Source organism: Lemur catta, chromosome 15 (genome assembly GCF_020740605.2).
Source record: "Lemur catta isolate mLemCat1 chromosome 15, mLemCat1.pri, whole genome shotgun sequence".
In the NCBI taxonomy this organism is placed as follows: domain Eukaryota; kingdom Metazoa; phylum Chordata; class Mammalia; order Primates; family Lemuridae; genus Lemur; species Lemur catta.
The window spans coordinates 42,864,826-42,878,049 of NC_059142.1; the positions used below are offsets into that span (position 1 = coordinate 42,864,826).

At 38.0% G+C, this 13,224-nt stretch overlaps 1 protein-coding gene across 4 annotated transcripts in view; it reads right to left on the reverse strand.

The window, feature by feature from the left end:
• KANSL1 (KAT8 regulatory NSL complex subunit 1) overlaps window positions 1-13,224 on the reverse strand; it is a 179,479-nt gene that overhangs the window by 122,338 nt on the left and 43,917 nt on the right. For all 4 annotated transcript variants that reach the window (XM_045525921.1, XM_045525924.1, XM_045525923.1 and 1 more), the window contains one exon: window positions 7,957-9,328. In XM_045525921.1, coding sequence (XP_045381877.1) covers window positions 7,957-9,245 — 1,289 coding nt within the window. In that variant the 5' untranslated portion in view covers window positions 9,246-9,328. The remainder of the gene's footprint in view (window positions 1-7,956; window positions 9,329-13,224) is intronic.

Consider the following 13,224-nt stretch of genomic DNA (forward strand, 5'->3'; position numbering starts at 1 on the left):
ACTTCTACTCAACAAAAGAAACGAGTAATAGGGTATTGTAGGATTAAGGATATATTTGGTTAAGACAGCCCATTATATCTTACCTCAACATATATATTACTAAATTACTTTATCTTAATCTGTTAAAGTTAAATGTCATATTTTAGATGATGTTTGGTAGATCTCTTTTCATCAACCAAATGTAAAGGACAATTTGATTTGTTTCCACTAATAAAGCTAGTGTTTATGCCTAGATTAATATTCTGATATCTTATTAACTGTGTGACATTAAGCAAGTTACCAAAACTTTCCGTTCCTCAGTGAGTCCGTAAAATTAAGATAAAATTATCTACCTCATTGTAATGTTGCAAGGACTTCATCAATTCATGAAAAGCACTTACAACAGTGCCTAGAGCTAAAAGAAAATTTTTTTTTCAACAAATCTAGGCTATTATTTTCCTATCAACATGTCTCAACTCTGTTGTCTGATTAGGCAAAGTTGGTTAAAAATGTTGTTTCCCAGCTCACCCAAATCACTTCAGTCAAAATCCTCCTGGGATGCTGCAGTCTCCCAGGTTTCAGACTAATTTAGTCCCAAAGGTCCTAAACTCTGCCACCTTCAGTTTCTATCTTCCCAGGATGCATCTCTCAAGTAGCAGAAGAACAAACAGGAAACAGGGATTAAAGGGAGAGCAAGAAAACAGTCACTATATACACAACATCATTCAATCCCCTGGCACATGCCCTTTATTCTATTATGCAAAAGAAAAACAACTTTAAAGGAAATGATTTAAAATGAAATATAACACTTCTCCCTGGCTGCGATTCCCCAATCTCCCCATACCACCCAAAAAATAAGTTTGTTAATTTACAATATAACATCAACTTTTCAGTATATTCTGTTTGAGGAAGAGGCTCTCCAGATACTTTCATCAAATTCATTTCAAAGTAATTTTGTTTACCACTTCAGTGCAAAAAACCTTTCCTCATAATCACACAAAATAAAATTAAACAGGGTAAAGCTGACACAAAGCCTCAATTAATGAGAATCAAAATTAGTAAGATGTATTCTTTATGTTTATTATGTTAAACCCCTTTGATTTCAAATTGACAGAAACTCAATGCTTTCTTTACATGGAATATATAATTCCCCAGATACACAATGGGAAATAGGAAAAAATGCAATTGTAGACATGAAAGAATATAACCTGAAGCATGATCTAGGTCCATGTTTAGGGAGAGGGTGGTGAAATTAATTAAAGTACTATTCATCTGTACAAGAATGTGGCCCCAAGCTTTCCCTTTTCCAGTTAAAGCAATTTGCTTCACTATGCTGATGGAACCGAACAGGGTGCTCTGCAAAGGACACTGAAACCTCTAGGTATACCCAACAGAGGAAAATATTTAAATGAAACTGACCGAATGTCTGCCACATTCAATAACCTCCCCCATCCGTTCCTTCTCCATCTCAACATATTCATCCAATCTATACCCTGTCAAAAATCCAGGAATCACCCATGACACCACTTCCCTTTCTCTCACACATCCACTCAATCACAAGTTCTTGTCACCCCTACTTCCAATAACCAATTCTCTTACTCTTCCCTCCCAAAGGCTGAGTCTACCATTCTCCCTTACCCGACTTACTCTATGAGGCTAATTAACTTGCCTAAATACATCTCCACCCAGCTTTCCCACACAATAAGAGGGATCTTCAAAAAACAAAAACAAAATAAAACAAAAACCCAGGCTGGACAGATGGCTCATACCTGTAATCCCAGCACTTTGGGATGCCAAGGCAGAAAGACTGCTTGAGCCCAGGAGTTCAAACCAGCTTGGTCAACGTTAACAAGACCTTGTCTATATTTATTTAAAAAAATTTTTAAAACTCTTAGCCACCCTTCAAGGTTCATTTCTAATATCCTTTCTTTCCAACTCCATCAACCAGGTGTGATTCTCTTCCTATTTCATTTGTATCACCCAACATTTACCTTATTTTACTCGAGGCCAGGTGCTGTTTTAAGTATTCATGTTTGTCTTACCATGTTCTTCACTCCAGTCAAAACTATAAACTTCTTGAGGATAGACACTTAGTTCATTCATTTATGGTATCACCTGTGTCTTAACACATTTCTTCATTCAGTAAGTACTTATTATATGACCACTTGAACACACCATAAAAAGAGTACTTTCAACTTCAGAGAGTAAAAATACCAGTCACAAGATAGCAGAAAATATTTGTTGTCAACTAGATCTGCAGCAAATACGTAAACCTCAAATTCCTACTGCCTAAATTCCTTCCTTCAGAATCCCAGAATGAGCACTAAGAATTTTCACTACCTACATATCTTCTCAAGGAAAAAAAGAAGGGAGGGATAGGAAGAAAAAAACACAAGTTCCTATTTCTGCCACTGGATGTCATGTGCAGATCAGCAGAAAAGCAAGGGGCATCAAATCAAAGGTGTTCACCAAATGAAAGTTTACTCACCTCTGAAGTAAATTCTGTAACACAATGAAATTATTTCCACATTTATATCCCATACACCAAGAAATACAATAATCACTTGAAAGCACTATGAAAACTAAACAAATCAAAGAAATTAAGGCATTAAAAGACTCAAAGCTCTAAATCACAAGAAACTTGTTTCACCAGTGACTTACTAGGATCTTGGCCTCAGCTTCCCCAAAAGCAAAAAAAAAAAAGGTGATGTTCTAGAAGAGCTCCATCAATGTTATTTAAAGATAAACAGCCACATTCCAAAGAAGTTTGAGCCCTAAAGATCATCTAGTTAAATTCCCTAATTTTATTTAGAAAAGTGATTACATGATTAGTCCTACAGCTAGTTTCTAGCAAAGGGTTTAGCAGAGAAGACTTAGGTCTCCTGGTTAACATTCCTCCCAACCCATCATTCTGTTAAAGGATAAGGAGTAGAAAAATGACAAATAAATTTGATTGCCACTTTGGCAACATTATCTGTGTACTGTGTATACTTAATAAATTCAAGTAGGTGCTACAATACAGCATTCCAGAGTAACTAAAAAGCAAAGCCTACAAACAAATTAGTGATTCATTTTACTGTGAGATCTTTGTTAACTTCAGAAAGGTACAATTCCCCAGGAGAAATAAAGTCACTGCTACCAAGACCATCCAAAATTCAAATAAGTGCTTTAGTGTCATTGCACTGAGCATCTATAGTTTATTTTTACCCAACCCTGATGTAAAACTCACTTCAAGAGGCTATTAGACAAATAAAACACAGGTTACCATAGATTAAACCAGAAATAAGAGCATGAAAATAAGATAAAATAGAGAGAAACAAAATGAAGCTAGGGGCCGGGCGCGGTGGCTCACGCCTGTAATCCTAGCACTCTGGGAGGCCGAGGCCGGTGGATCCCTCAAGGTCAGGAGTTCGAGACCAGTCTGAGCAAGAGTGAGACCCCGTCTCTACTAAAAATAGAAATAAATTATCTGGCCAACTAAAAATATATATACAAAAAATTAGCCGGGCATGGAGGCGCATGTCTGTCTGTAGTCCCAGCTACTGGGGAGGCTGAGGCAGTAGGATCGCTTAAGCCCAGGAGTTTGAGGTTGCTGTGAGCTAGGCTGACGCCACGGCACTCACTGTAGCCCGGGCAACAGAGAGACTCTGTCTCAAAAAAAAAAAGAAAAAAAAAAATGAAGCTAGGGATGAAGTTTTTAAAAAAGTACAACAAAAAGGCCTGCAACCTTGGCTCCAAACTTCCAAAGCCAATATGATAACAAAAACCTAATGAACACTAATTACAGCACCCAGGTAATAAAAACAGACTAAAAGCTTAGACAAAAATACAATTATTCTTCATCACACATTTATCTCCCTGAGGTCCTTATAAAGAAGGCACTGCGTAATACAAAGGAACTCAATATTTCAGTAGTCACAATGAAATGTTTTATGAAATTATTTTTATACTGACCCTCAAGATAAGCCTATACTAACAGTTCACAGGGAAAAAACAAGAAAATTTCAGGAGAGGAAGGTCTATATAACTGTGGCCCAGAACCCTGCTGATTTAAGAGGGCATTTTAAGAGAATATCTAGAAAAATTATTTTAACAGCAAGTACTCACTATAGAAGTTTATAAGCACAAGACCCAGAAGATTTTGCAAAATGAGAAATTGGGCCCAGGAAGTCATAACAAAATAGCGGGGTGGGAGGGGATTCTGAGGGAAAAAGAGAATATAAAAAACTACAGTGAAGAGACAGTAAGCACGCAACAAGTATATTTCACATGAGATAATTAAACACTTTTATTTCTACTTCTACAATTAAGAATTAAATATTAAGGTATTTATTGAAACATGTAGCTTCCTTCTTAGTCCCATTATCAAAGAGATAATGTTTAAATTCCTGTGCCTTCCATAGTGATGTTACTGAACAATGATAAAAGTCATATCACAACCAAGATAGTACAGAATTTTCAAAGACATTACATATTCACTGTACCGAGACAGGAAGATACATGAAACATTTTAGGAAGATTTTCCAAAAAGAGCTTAAAACAAAAAGGTATATGAGTTTTAAAAGAAACATATAATCAGTCAACCAACAAAATTAAATTGGTAACCAAAAAAGGTAAAGATCTCTAACATGTCTCATTTAGCAATATATAGAGTTTGCTGCCAAGTATAATATAATGATAAACATACAATTTGCCAAAAATTCAACAACATATAAAAATTAATCATTCTGCTATAGCTAGCAAGTGTCAAACAATTACAATGGATCATTGTTTTTCCTCTCAGAGGCAAGAAAGAAGAAAAATCACAGGTGAATTTTTGGTGAAGGGTTTATAAATTCCACACAACCATCCACATGTAATTTAAGCAACATCATTTAAAAACAACTCATTCCCAACAGTCTCCTCTACTAAATATTTTCATCATGACTGCCTAGACAAAATCTAGTCCACTCTAGCAAACGAATGAAATGTAGACAGGCTGCTGCAGTGGGGGGAAAGTTGAAATTCACCAGCTGGGTAAAGTTCCTGAAGAATTAACTAACTTCTCATTCTAGGACTCATTTCTCAGCGTCCAAAGATCAACTTCTTTTTTCTTCTTCCTCTTTTTTAATTAAAGCAACACCTCCACTCTCATTTTCTGGCCAATTGCTGAAAACCTTTAAAATACTACGAAGGTAAACAAACACCTGGCTAAATAAATATCAGCCTTAACAGCCAATCTGGTGATCTTGCTCAATAAGAATTTTAAAGTATTTGTACTTTATTGGTGGTTTTAGTTCAAATACAATAATAATGTGCAAAAAGAATATTTACTTGACGGTACTTTCAGTACCCAAATTTTCCTTACTTTAATATGATCTGATGCATGGAAATTAAACTTTTTTTTTTTTTTTTGAGACAGAGTCTCACTTTGTTGCCCGGGCTAGAGTGAGTGTCGTGGCGTCAGCCTAGCTCACAGCAACCTCAAACTCCTGGGCTCAAGTGATCCTCCTGCCTCAGCCTCCCGAGTAGCTGGGACTACAGGCATGCGCCACCATGCCCGGCTAATTTTTTCTATATATATTTTTTTAGTTGTCCAGATAATTTATTTCTATTTTTAGTAGAGACAGGGTCTCGAACTCCTGACCTTGAGCGATCCACCCGCCTCGGCCTCCCAGAGGGCTAGGATTATAGGCGTGAGCCACCGCGCCCGGCCAGAAATTAAACTTTTTAAAGCATTATTTAGGCCAGGCACAGTGGCTCACGCCTGTAATCCTAGCACTCTGGGAGGCCGAGGCAGGTGGATCGTTTGAGCTCAGGAGTTCGAGACCAGCAAGAGCAGGACACCGTCTCTACTAAAAATAGGAAGAAATTACATGGACAGCTAAAAATATACATAAAAAAATTAGCCGGGCATGGCGGCGCATGCCTGTAGTCCCAGCTACTCGGGAGGCTGAGGCAGGAGGATTGCTTGAGCCCAGGAGTTTGAGGTTGCTGTGATCGAGGCTGATGCCATGGCACTCTAGCCAGGGGAACAGAGTGAGACTCTGTCTCAAAAAAAAAAAAAAGCATTATTTAGTTCAGTGGTCCCCAACCTTTTTGGCACCAGGGACCAGTTTCATGGAAGACAATTTTTCTACAGAAGGTCGGAGGCGGCAGGGGGCAGTGCTCTGCAGCCCGGTCCCTAATGGGGGTGGGGAGGTTGGGGACTGCAGATTTAGCTGACTTAATTTCAAGAGGATTCAAGTGATCCCAAAAAGTTCGCTAAAATGATCCCTTGGCTGTCTTTATACTTCACATTCTTCCAATCAACAAACCATTATGTGAAAACAATGCTGAGAACTAAACAGTGAATGAATGAATGGACTAAGAGGTTTTTTTTTTTTCAAGTCACTACATTATATTTTAAAATAAGCAAAGTTGTCTCCTAGTTATTTTGATTTCATTGGAACACTTACCCACAACATTACCAACACTCAGAAATGCTTTCAATGCAACATACCCTGAAAACAATAGCTTATATATTCTAGGTGCTTTTTTGTAAAATACAAAAAATAAGTAAATGCAACTTAAAATATTTCAACTACAGCATCTATTGTATCTTTAAGCACAAAATATTTAATGTTAACCAAGATATTTTGAAGCAGCAGTCTATACAGCAAAGTCAGTGAGGATAACGCCAAGAATACTGGCAAACTGATTTAATCTACTAATTCATTTAAAGAACTATATTACAAAAGCAGTAAACCTCTGAAACATATTTGCTTTAAATCTCGATATAGAAGTGGACTCTTGAATGTACTGAACAAATAATAGAACTAGGTCTATAAAGGAAGAAATTCAGCAAGAATTATCCAGACTTTTCCCCCCTAAAACAGAAACATAAAACAAAGTTTAATTTCAGATACACAATGTTATACACATGAATACTAAACAAAAATAAGAAAACAAGAAATCTGCTGCACAGCCATCTCAACTACCAAACTCTCCAGAGAAAATCTCAAGAAAGGAAAAACCAGTTTCTTCTAACACATCCATCCATCTCAGTCTTCTCTAGTAATTCAACCTTTATAACATCTCTACCAAAAGACAAATGAGAGGAACTACTACTAGCAAATTATCCTATCCCTTTTCCAACTGCTCATGCTTCCTCTCTCACAGTTCTAATGCTTATAACCACATTTGAGTATAATATAGTACTTCTTATTTAAGTACGTGAACACAGAATTGGGAAGAACAAATAAGAGTGAAACTGTCTCCATCATGCCAATTTAGAGTACTACCCATAAAAAGCTTACATAGGATTCTCAAACCAACAGATTTAGAAAAACCAGTAAGAATTTATCCCAAGTGTGCCAATACATTTAACTTAGCAGAGAAAATAAAATAAAAATCTGATAAAGATGGGCTCTCCTATCAAGCTGTGAAAGTGTACTGTGCTTGGAGGAAATGTATAAAATATTCCGAAGCATTTTCTAATTGTTAGTCCTTAGAATGTAAGAAAATCTCCAGTGTTAAAATTGAGGACTGGGTATGTTGTCTGCTGAAAGTTCAATTAAAAGCAACTATAAATTCCAGCAAAGTTAACTAGGTCAACGAAACATTTGTCCCCACACTTGATGGAAACAACAAAATCTGAACAGTTAATCCATTAAAACTTACCAAAATGTCCTATACAAAGTTTCAAAAGAAATTTAATTATTCACTCTGAAAGAAGCACTAGTACAATTCTACAAACAGGAGGTCTTCTAGTTTTTTCTTAAAAAGTCTTCAATAGCAAATTAGCATCTTTTAGCCTACAGCAACAACACTATAGCACAAACACCTTCCATGTTTTCATTAGCAGGTATATGTACTACCTACCTAAAACTGGAAAAGATAAATGGAACCTAGACACCTATGTACAAAGAATCATATTCTCTCCATAATGGGGATTCACTAAGTCCTTTCTTGTGCCACTATTTCTCAATAATGACATTATGCATGGGTTCTACTTACAGGGGTACATGGCGCTGTTCAGGATCAGCTCTGGTGAGTTCTTCCTCTTCAATATCAGACTCCCCTCCTGAACTACTGTCCGTGACATCAGAATCAAATGCTTGTTCACTGCACCTCAAGTTGGCTATGCCACTAGCTGTAAATCTCTCCAATTCTTCTGAAATCGAATCGCTTTTCAGGAAGTTGCTAAGTCCCTCTGAAGTGGTGGTCTCACTGGCAGCTTTTCTCAAGGCAGCCTCAGCCTTTCGAGTCAGCATCAACTGGCTCCGGGGTCTCAAGGATTCCAAGTTTGGCAGTTTGCTCAAAGTCTTCTCCAGAAAGCCACCCAGCTGATGTTGTACATGCCTCTCCACCTGTTTGGCTTGCACAACCTGTAAGCGCTTCTGTAACCTGCGGGCACGACTCTCAATGTCAGCCTGCCGCCGCAATAAAGCTGTTATCCTTGTGTCAGAATCTAAAGCACTGAAAAGAATGGAAGACAGGGGAGACTTTTTACCCTCTAACTTGATACCCCCCAAGTTAGAGCTGGAGTCTGTACCGGGTGATAACCTACTGCTTCCTTGAAGTGCCGGCTGTTCCATGGAATTGACAGAAGATTTGTTTGCAGTGCTATTATTGCTATATATAGTTGTGTGTTCTACATCAAGGCTTCTATGTGGAAGAGTGCAATTGGTCATACCCCCCTTCAAGTCCCCAGATTCAGATCCTCCCACTTCACCCCCCTGAAGAACAGATGAAGTGAGGGCTCGTTTTCCCCCATTCGGGGAACTGGAATTGTCATGATCAGAATGTGTTGAACTTTTAGTTAATTTCTTAGCCAACCCATTTACAGGTGCTTGTGGCAGAGCTGTCTGACCACTTGTATTCATGGTTCTAAGATTTTCTAAAGAAAACTCCAAAACTGGCTGTCTCCCCAACAACTCAGCTCGGAGTTCATAGGACTGAGATAAAAGAGGATGAGATTTAAGGACTGTCTGCTTGCTGAAGACCCCTTGCAATTTCAAAGACTCCTTTGAGGGAACAGATGTTACATCAGAGCAGAGATAAGATGCCACAAGTGGTTGCAGCTTTCCCAAGTCTTCCTTGGTAGGATTATTTCGGAAGTCTAGACTAGGATCCTCTGCAGCAATGGCTTTTCTTTTGGTTCCGTTGGCAGCAATAAGGATGTTGGCGTTGCCGTTATTTTCGGCACTGCCAGGGGACAAGGTGGAGGATGGGGGAGCCAGTTTGAACCGGATGTGGTGTGCTTCAGCTGCTGCGTCAGTGAGAGCGGGCGCCATCGCAGCCATTCAGCACAGAGAGACAGGAAGTCCAGCCTCTCCCGGTGCCGAGGCCAACTCCACGGCCCCTTACTGCCTCCCCAGAGAACAGACTAGAAAAAAAAAGAAGAAAAGGATGTTAGAAACACAACCACATACAAAAAAAAAAAAACAACACATATGTTTTTAATGCAAGCACTACTTGAGGCTATTGTCCAAACTCTGCATCCATAAAGAAACACTGTAGCCATCTTGGAGATCCAATTATCTTTCACCTGGGGGGAAAGGAGACCCACATAATCCCTACATGAAAGACAGAAGAATTCCCCCCTTTTTGGTCACACATTGGCCACAAATTAAAAGCTGCCAAAACAAAGGTTTCATTCCGAGAATCAGATTGTTAAATTTAAATCATCTGTATTTAAAAATCTCTTTAAACTTGTTCAGAGTGGATTTAAAGCAAATATATCAAACTAATCACTCAATAATTAAACAGAAAAAAATTAGTAAGGGAACTCCCCATGATGACAGAAAAATTTTATGCCAAATGTCATAGGTCTGTATATTTTTCTGGCCAGGGAAATCCAGTTTTCATCAGCTTCTCACTTCTCTACAAGTACACACTGTACTACTCCCAGGTTAACTGTACCACACCTATAATACCAATTTGCTACATCAATTTTCTTTTGGATCAGATTGCTCATCAATATCTTCTCTACTGGCTCCTTCCTCTCAGCCTAAGAATTTACTCACATATCTTATGTCCTTGGTTCAGCCTACTTCTCAAATGAGTTGCCCAAAATGTCTTTCCCTTTACCTTAAAAATTCTCTAAGAATAGTATAAACAGCTGCCTCTGCACTCTTCCATAATCTGGATTTTATCCCCTACTGCTCTGGTAAAGGTCACCAGCGATTACCAAATCCAATGGTCAAGTCTTTTCATTCTGAGTTCTCTGAAGCATTAGGCAGTGCTGATCTTCTTGAAATTCTTTCCTGATATCCTTGACACTACTCTCATCCTTTTCTCTTCCTCCTAGCCTCTTAAATGTTGATGCTCCCCCAAGGGCCCTCTTCTTCTCTCTCAACAACCACTAGTACGGTGAGGCCTCCTAACCCTCAGAAAACCTTTTTCTGAGCTGTACTAATCAACATTTCCACCTCTGTGTCAAGCCCCCTGAACCTCAGAACTCACTTTCTTCTTTCAACATACTTGCTCCTCATCCTATTTTATTATCTTGGGTAATGGCCTTGCTTTTATTTAGTAATTAAGCTAAAAACCTCAATCCTTTACCTCTACTTCATGCCCATTGATCAATTTGATCTGGAAGCAAAGGGAAACCTACGTAAAGAACTAAACTAGTTCCCAAGTATAGCAGGAGGGGAAAAAAACAAAAAAGAACTAAGCCATTCTTAAAGTGTAATCTCTGGACTTCTGGAGATCTCAAAGACCATTTTGGAGGTCCATGAAATTGAAATTATTTTCATAGTAATACTAAAATATTATTTGCCTTTTTCACTGTGTTGCCATTTGCAATGAGGGTGCAAAACAAAGGTAAACAAAACTGCTGGCACCTTAGCACAAATCAGGCAGAGGCATCAAACTGTACTAACAGTCATTGTATTCTCCACTCACAGTTTAAAAAAAAAAGTTCCACCTAAGATGTCCTTGATGAAGCAGTAAAAATTATGAGTTTTATTAAATCTTAACCCTTGAGTACATTTCTTTATATATTCTGTATGATGAAAGGGAAAGTATGCATACAGGACTCTGCTGCTTTATGAATTCTAAGAAAAAAACATCTGTACAACTGAGCTGCAAGCGGAAATAAAAGTTTTCCTCAGGGAACACTAGTTTTACTTGGCAGAATGACTGATGGACAAATTGATCCTTCAAACTTGCATAGCTAGCAGACATTTTCTTGAAAATGGACAAAGTGATCTTGTCATTTTGAGGAAAACTACTAACTACATTCGTTGCCAATGATATAAACCTGAATTTTCAAGTAAAAATTAGTATTCTGAAAAGCCATTTCTGATTAAACAGATTAGTTGTGATATTAATTAATGTAATTTTTTGACACCATAAAATGTAATGTGTCAACATTTAGAAGATGTGCATAAGCCAGTCAATAACCAAATGACCAATGCATGTTAGAAAATCATGCAGGGATAAAAGCCGAGCGCAAGACAAACCAATGGATTTTAATGTAATGTAATGAAGAGTTAATTGATACGGTTTCAGATTCCACATTGCAACTAACCTTTATGAAATTATTACTTGTTGAGTTTTGGTGCAGTGTCAAAGGATAGCCACACTTATCTAAAAACTCTATACTTTCCGTGTCTCTTTTCTAACTACATATCTGCATGAGGTAGGATTTTCTTTATATATTTCAACCAAAACAACATATAATAATAGAATGAATGCAAAAGCACATAGGAGAACCCAGCTGTTTTCTACTAAGGCAGACATTTGCAAAACTGTAAAACAATGCCATTCATTAATTTTTGTTTTGATTAAGTTATTTTTTATAATATGTAATGGGTTTGTTAGTTTTAAATGAACTATTAAATAATTATTTTTAAAATTTCTCAAAGTTTCTAATACAACTATGTATAAATAATATCCCACAACAGCTCGTTGTGGTTCTCAACTTTTTTTTTTTTTTTTTTGAGACAGAGTCTTGCTCTGTCCCCTCAGCTAGAGGGCAGTGGCATCATAGCTCACTGCAACCTCAAACTCCTGGGCTCAAGCGGTCCTCCTGCCTCAGCCTCCCAAGTAGCTGTAACTAGGTAACTACAGGTGCTCACCACCATTCCCAGCCAATTTTTTCTATTTTTTAGTAGAGATGGGGTCTTGCTCCTGCTCAGGCTCGTCTCAAACTCCTGAGCTCAAGTGATCCTCCCATCTCGGCCTCCCAGAGTGCTACGACTATAGGCATGAGCCACTATGCCTGCCCTCAACAATTTTTAAGGGTAAAAAAGGGATCCTGACACCAAAAAGTTTGTGAAATCACTGAACTCAGCATTCCCCCCCCAAAAGAGGACAATCTCCAATTTGGTCAAACATTTTTACCTTTAAATCAACACAAACATGATTTGTGGTAGGCCCTATAGGACTACACTAAGCTTCTTTATCATGTGACAATCCAAATCATTAATACGAAAATCCTCAAATTATTGAGAGAACATTATTCATAGAAGCACCAATACACATACAGGTCAAATCTGTCTACTACCCCATATAATCACCAAAAGTTTCTTGTTCTGAAGTTACACTTTAATGAACTTTCTATATAAGAACTAGGTCTTCAGGGCTTACAGGGCTTTATCCTTATGGGCTGTATGGGATATGGCATTCTGGATAACACAATTGTTCTGTGTTCACTTTTCCCATTTCTGATTTTTAATACTAATTTCTAATACAATAAAAACAGTTGTGATTTAGACCAATTGACAGTTGGACCAATGTAAGTTATTTGTTCAAAAAATTTTGAGTCAGGGCCAGGCGCAGTGGCTCACGCCTGTAATCCTAGCACTCTGGGAGGCCGAGGTGGGTGGATTGCTCGAAGTCAGGAGTTCGAGACCAGCCTGAGCAAGAGCGAGACTCAATCTCTACTAAAAAAATAGAAAGAAATTATCTAGCCAACTAAAATATATATATAGAAAAAATTAGCCGGGCATGGTGGCACATGCCTGTAGTCCCAGCTACCCGGGAGGCTGAGGCAGTAGGATCGCTGAAGCCCAGGAGTTTGAGGCTGCTGTGAGCTAGGCTGACGCCACGGCACTCACTCTAGCCTGGGCAACAAAGCAAGACTCTGTCTCAAAAAAAGAAAAAAAAAAAAAAAATTTCAGTCAGTTTTACAATATGCTAATAAGCATTTTTCCCATAAACAAACAAAAACTACTATCAGATCTTTCCCATTAATTCAATCTCTTCCTCTTTTGAATTAATATCAATATATAATAGATATTAGCAATTCAAGGACACATATTATCAGTGCCAGAT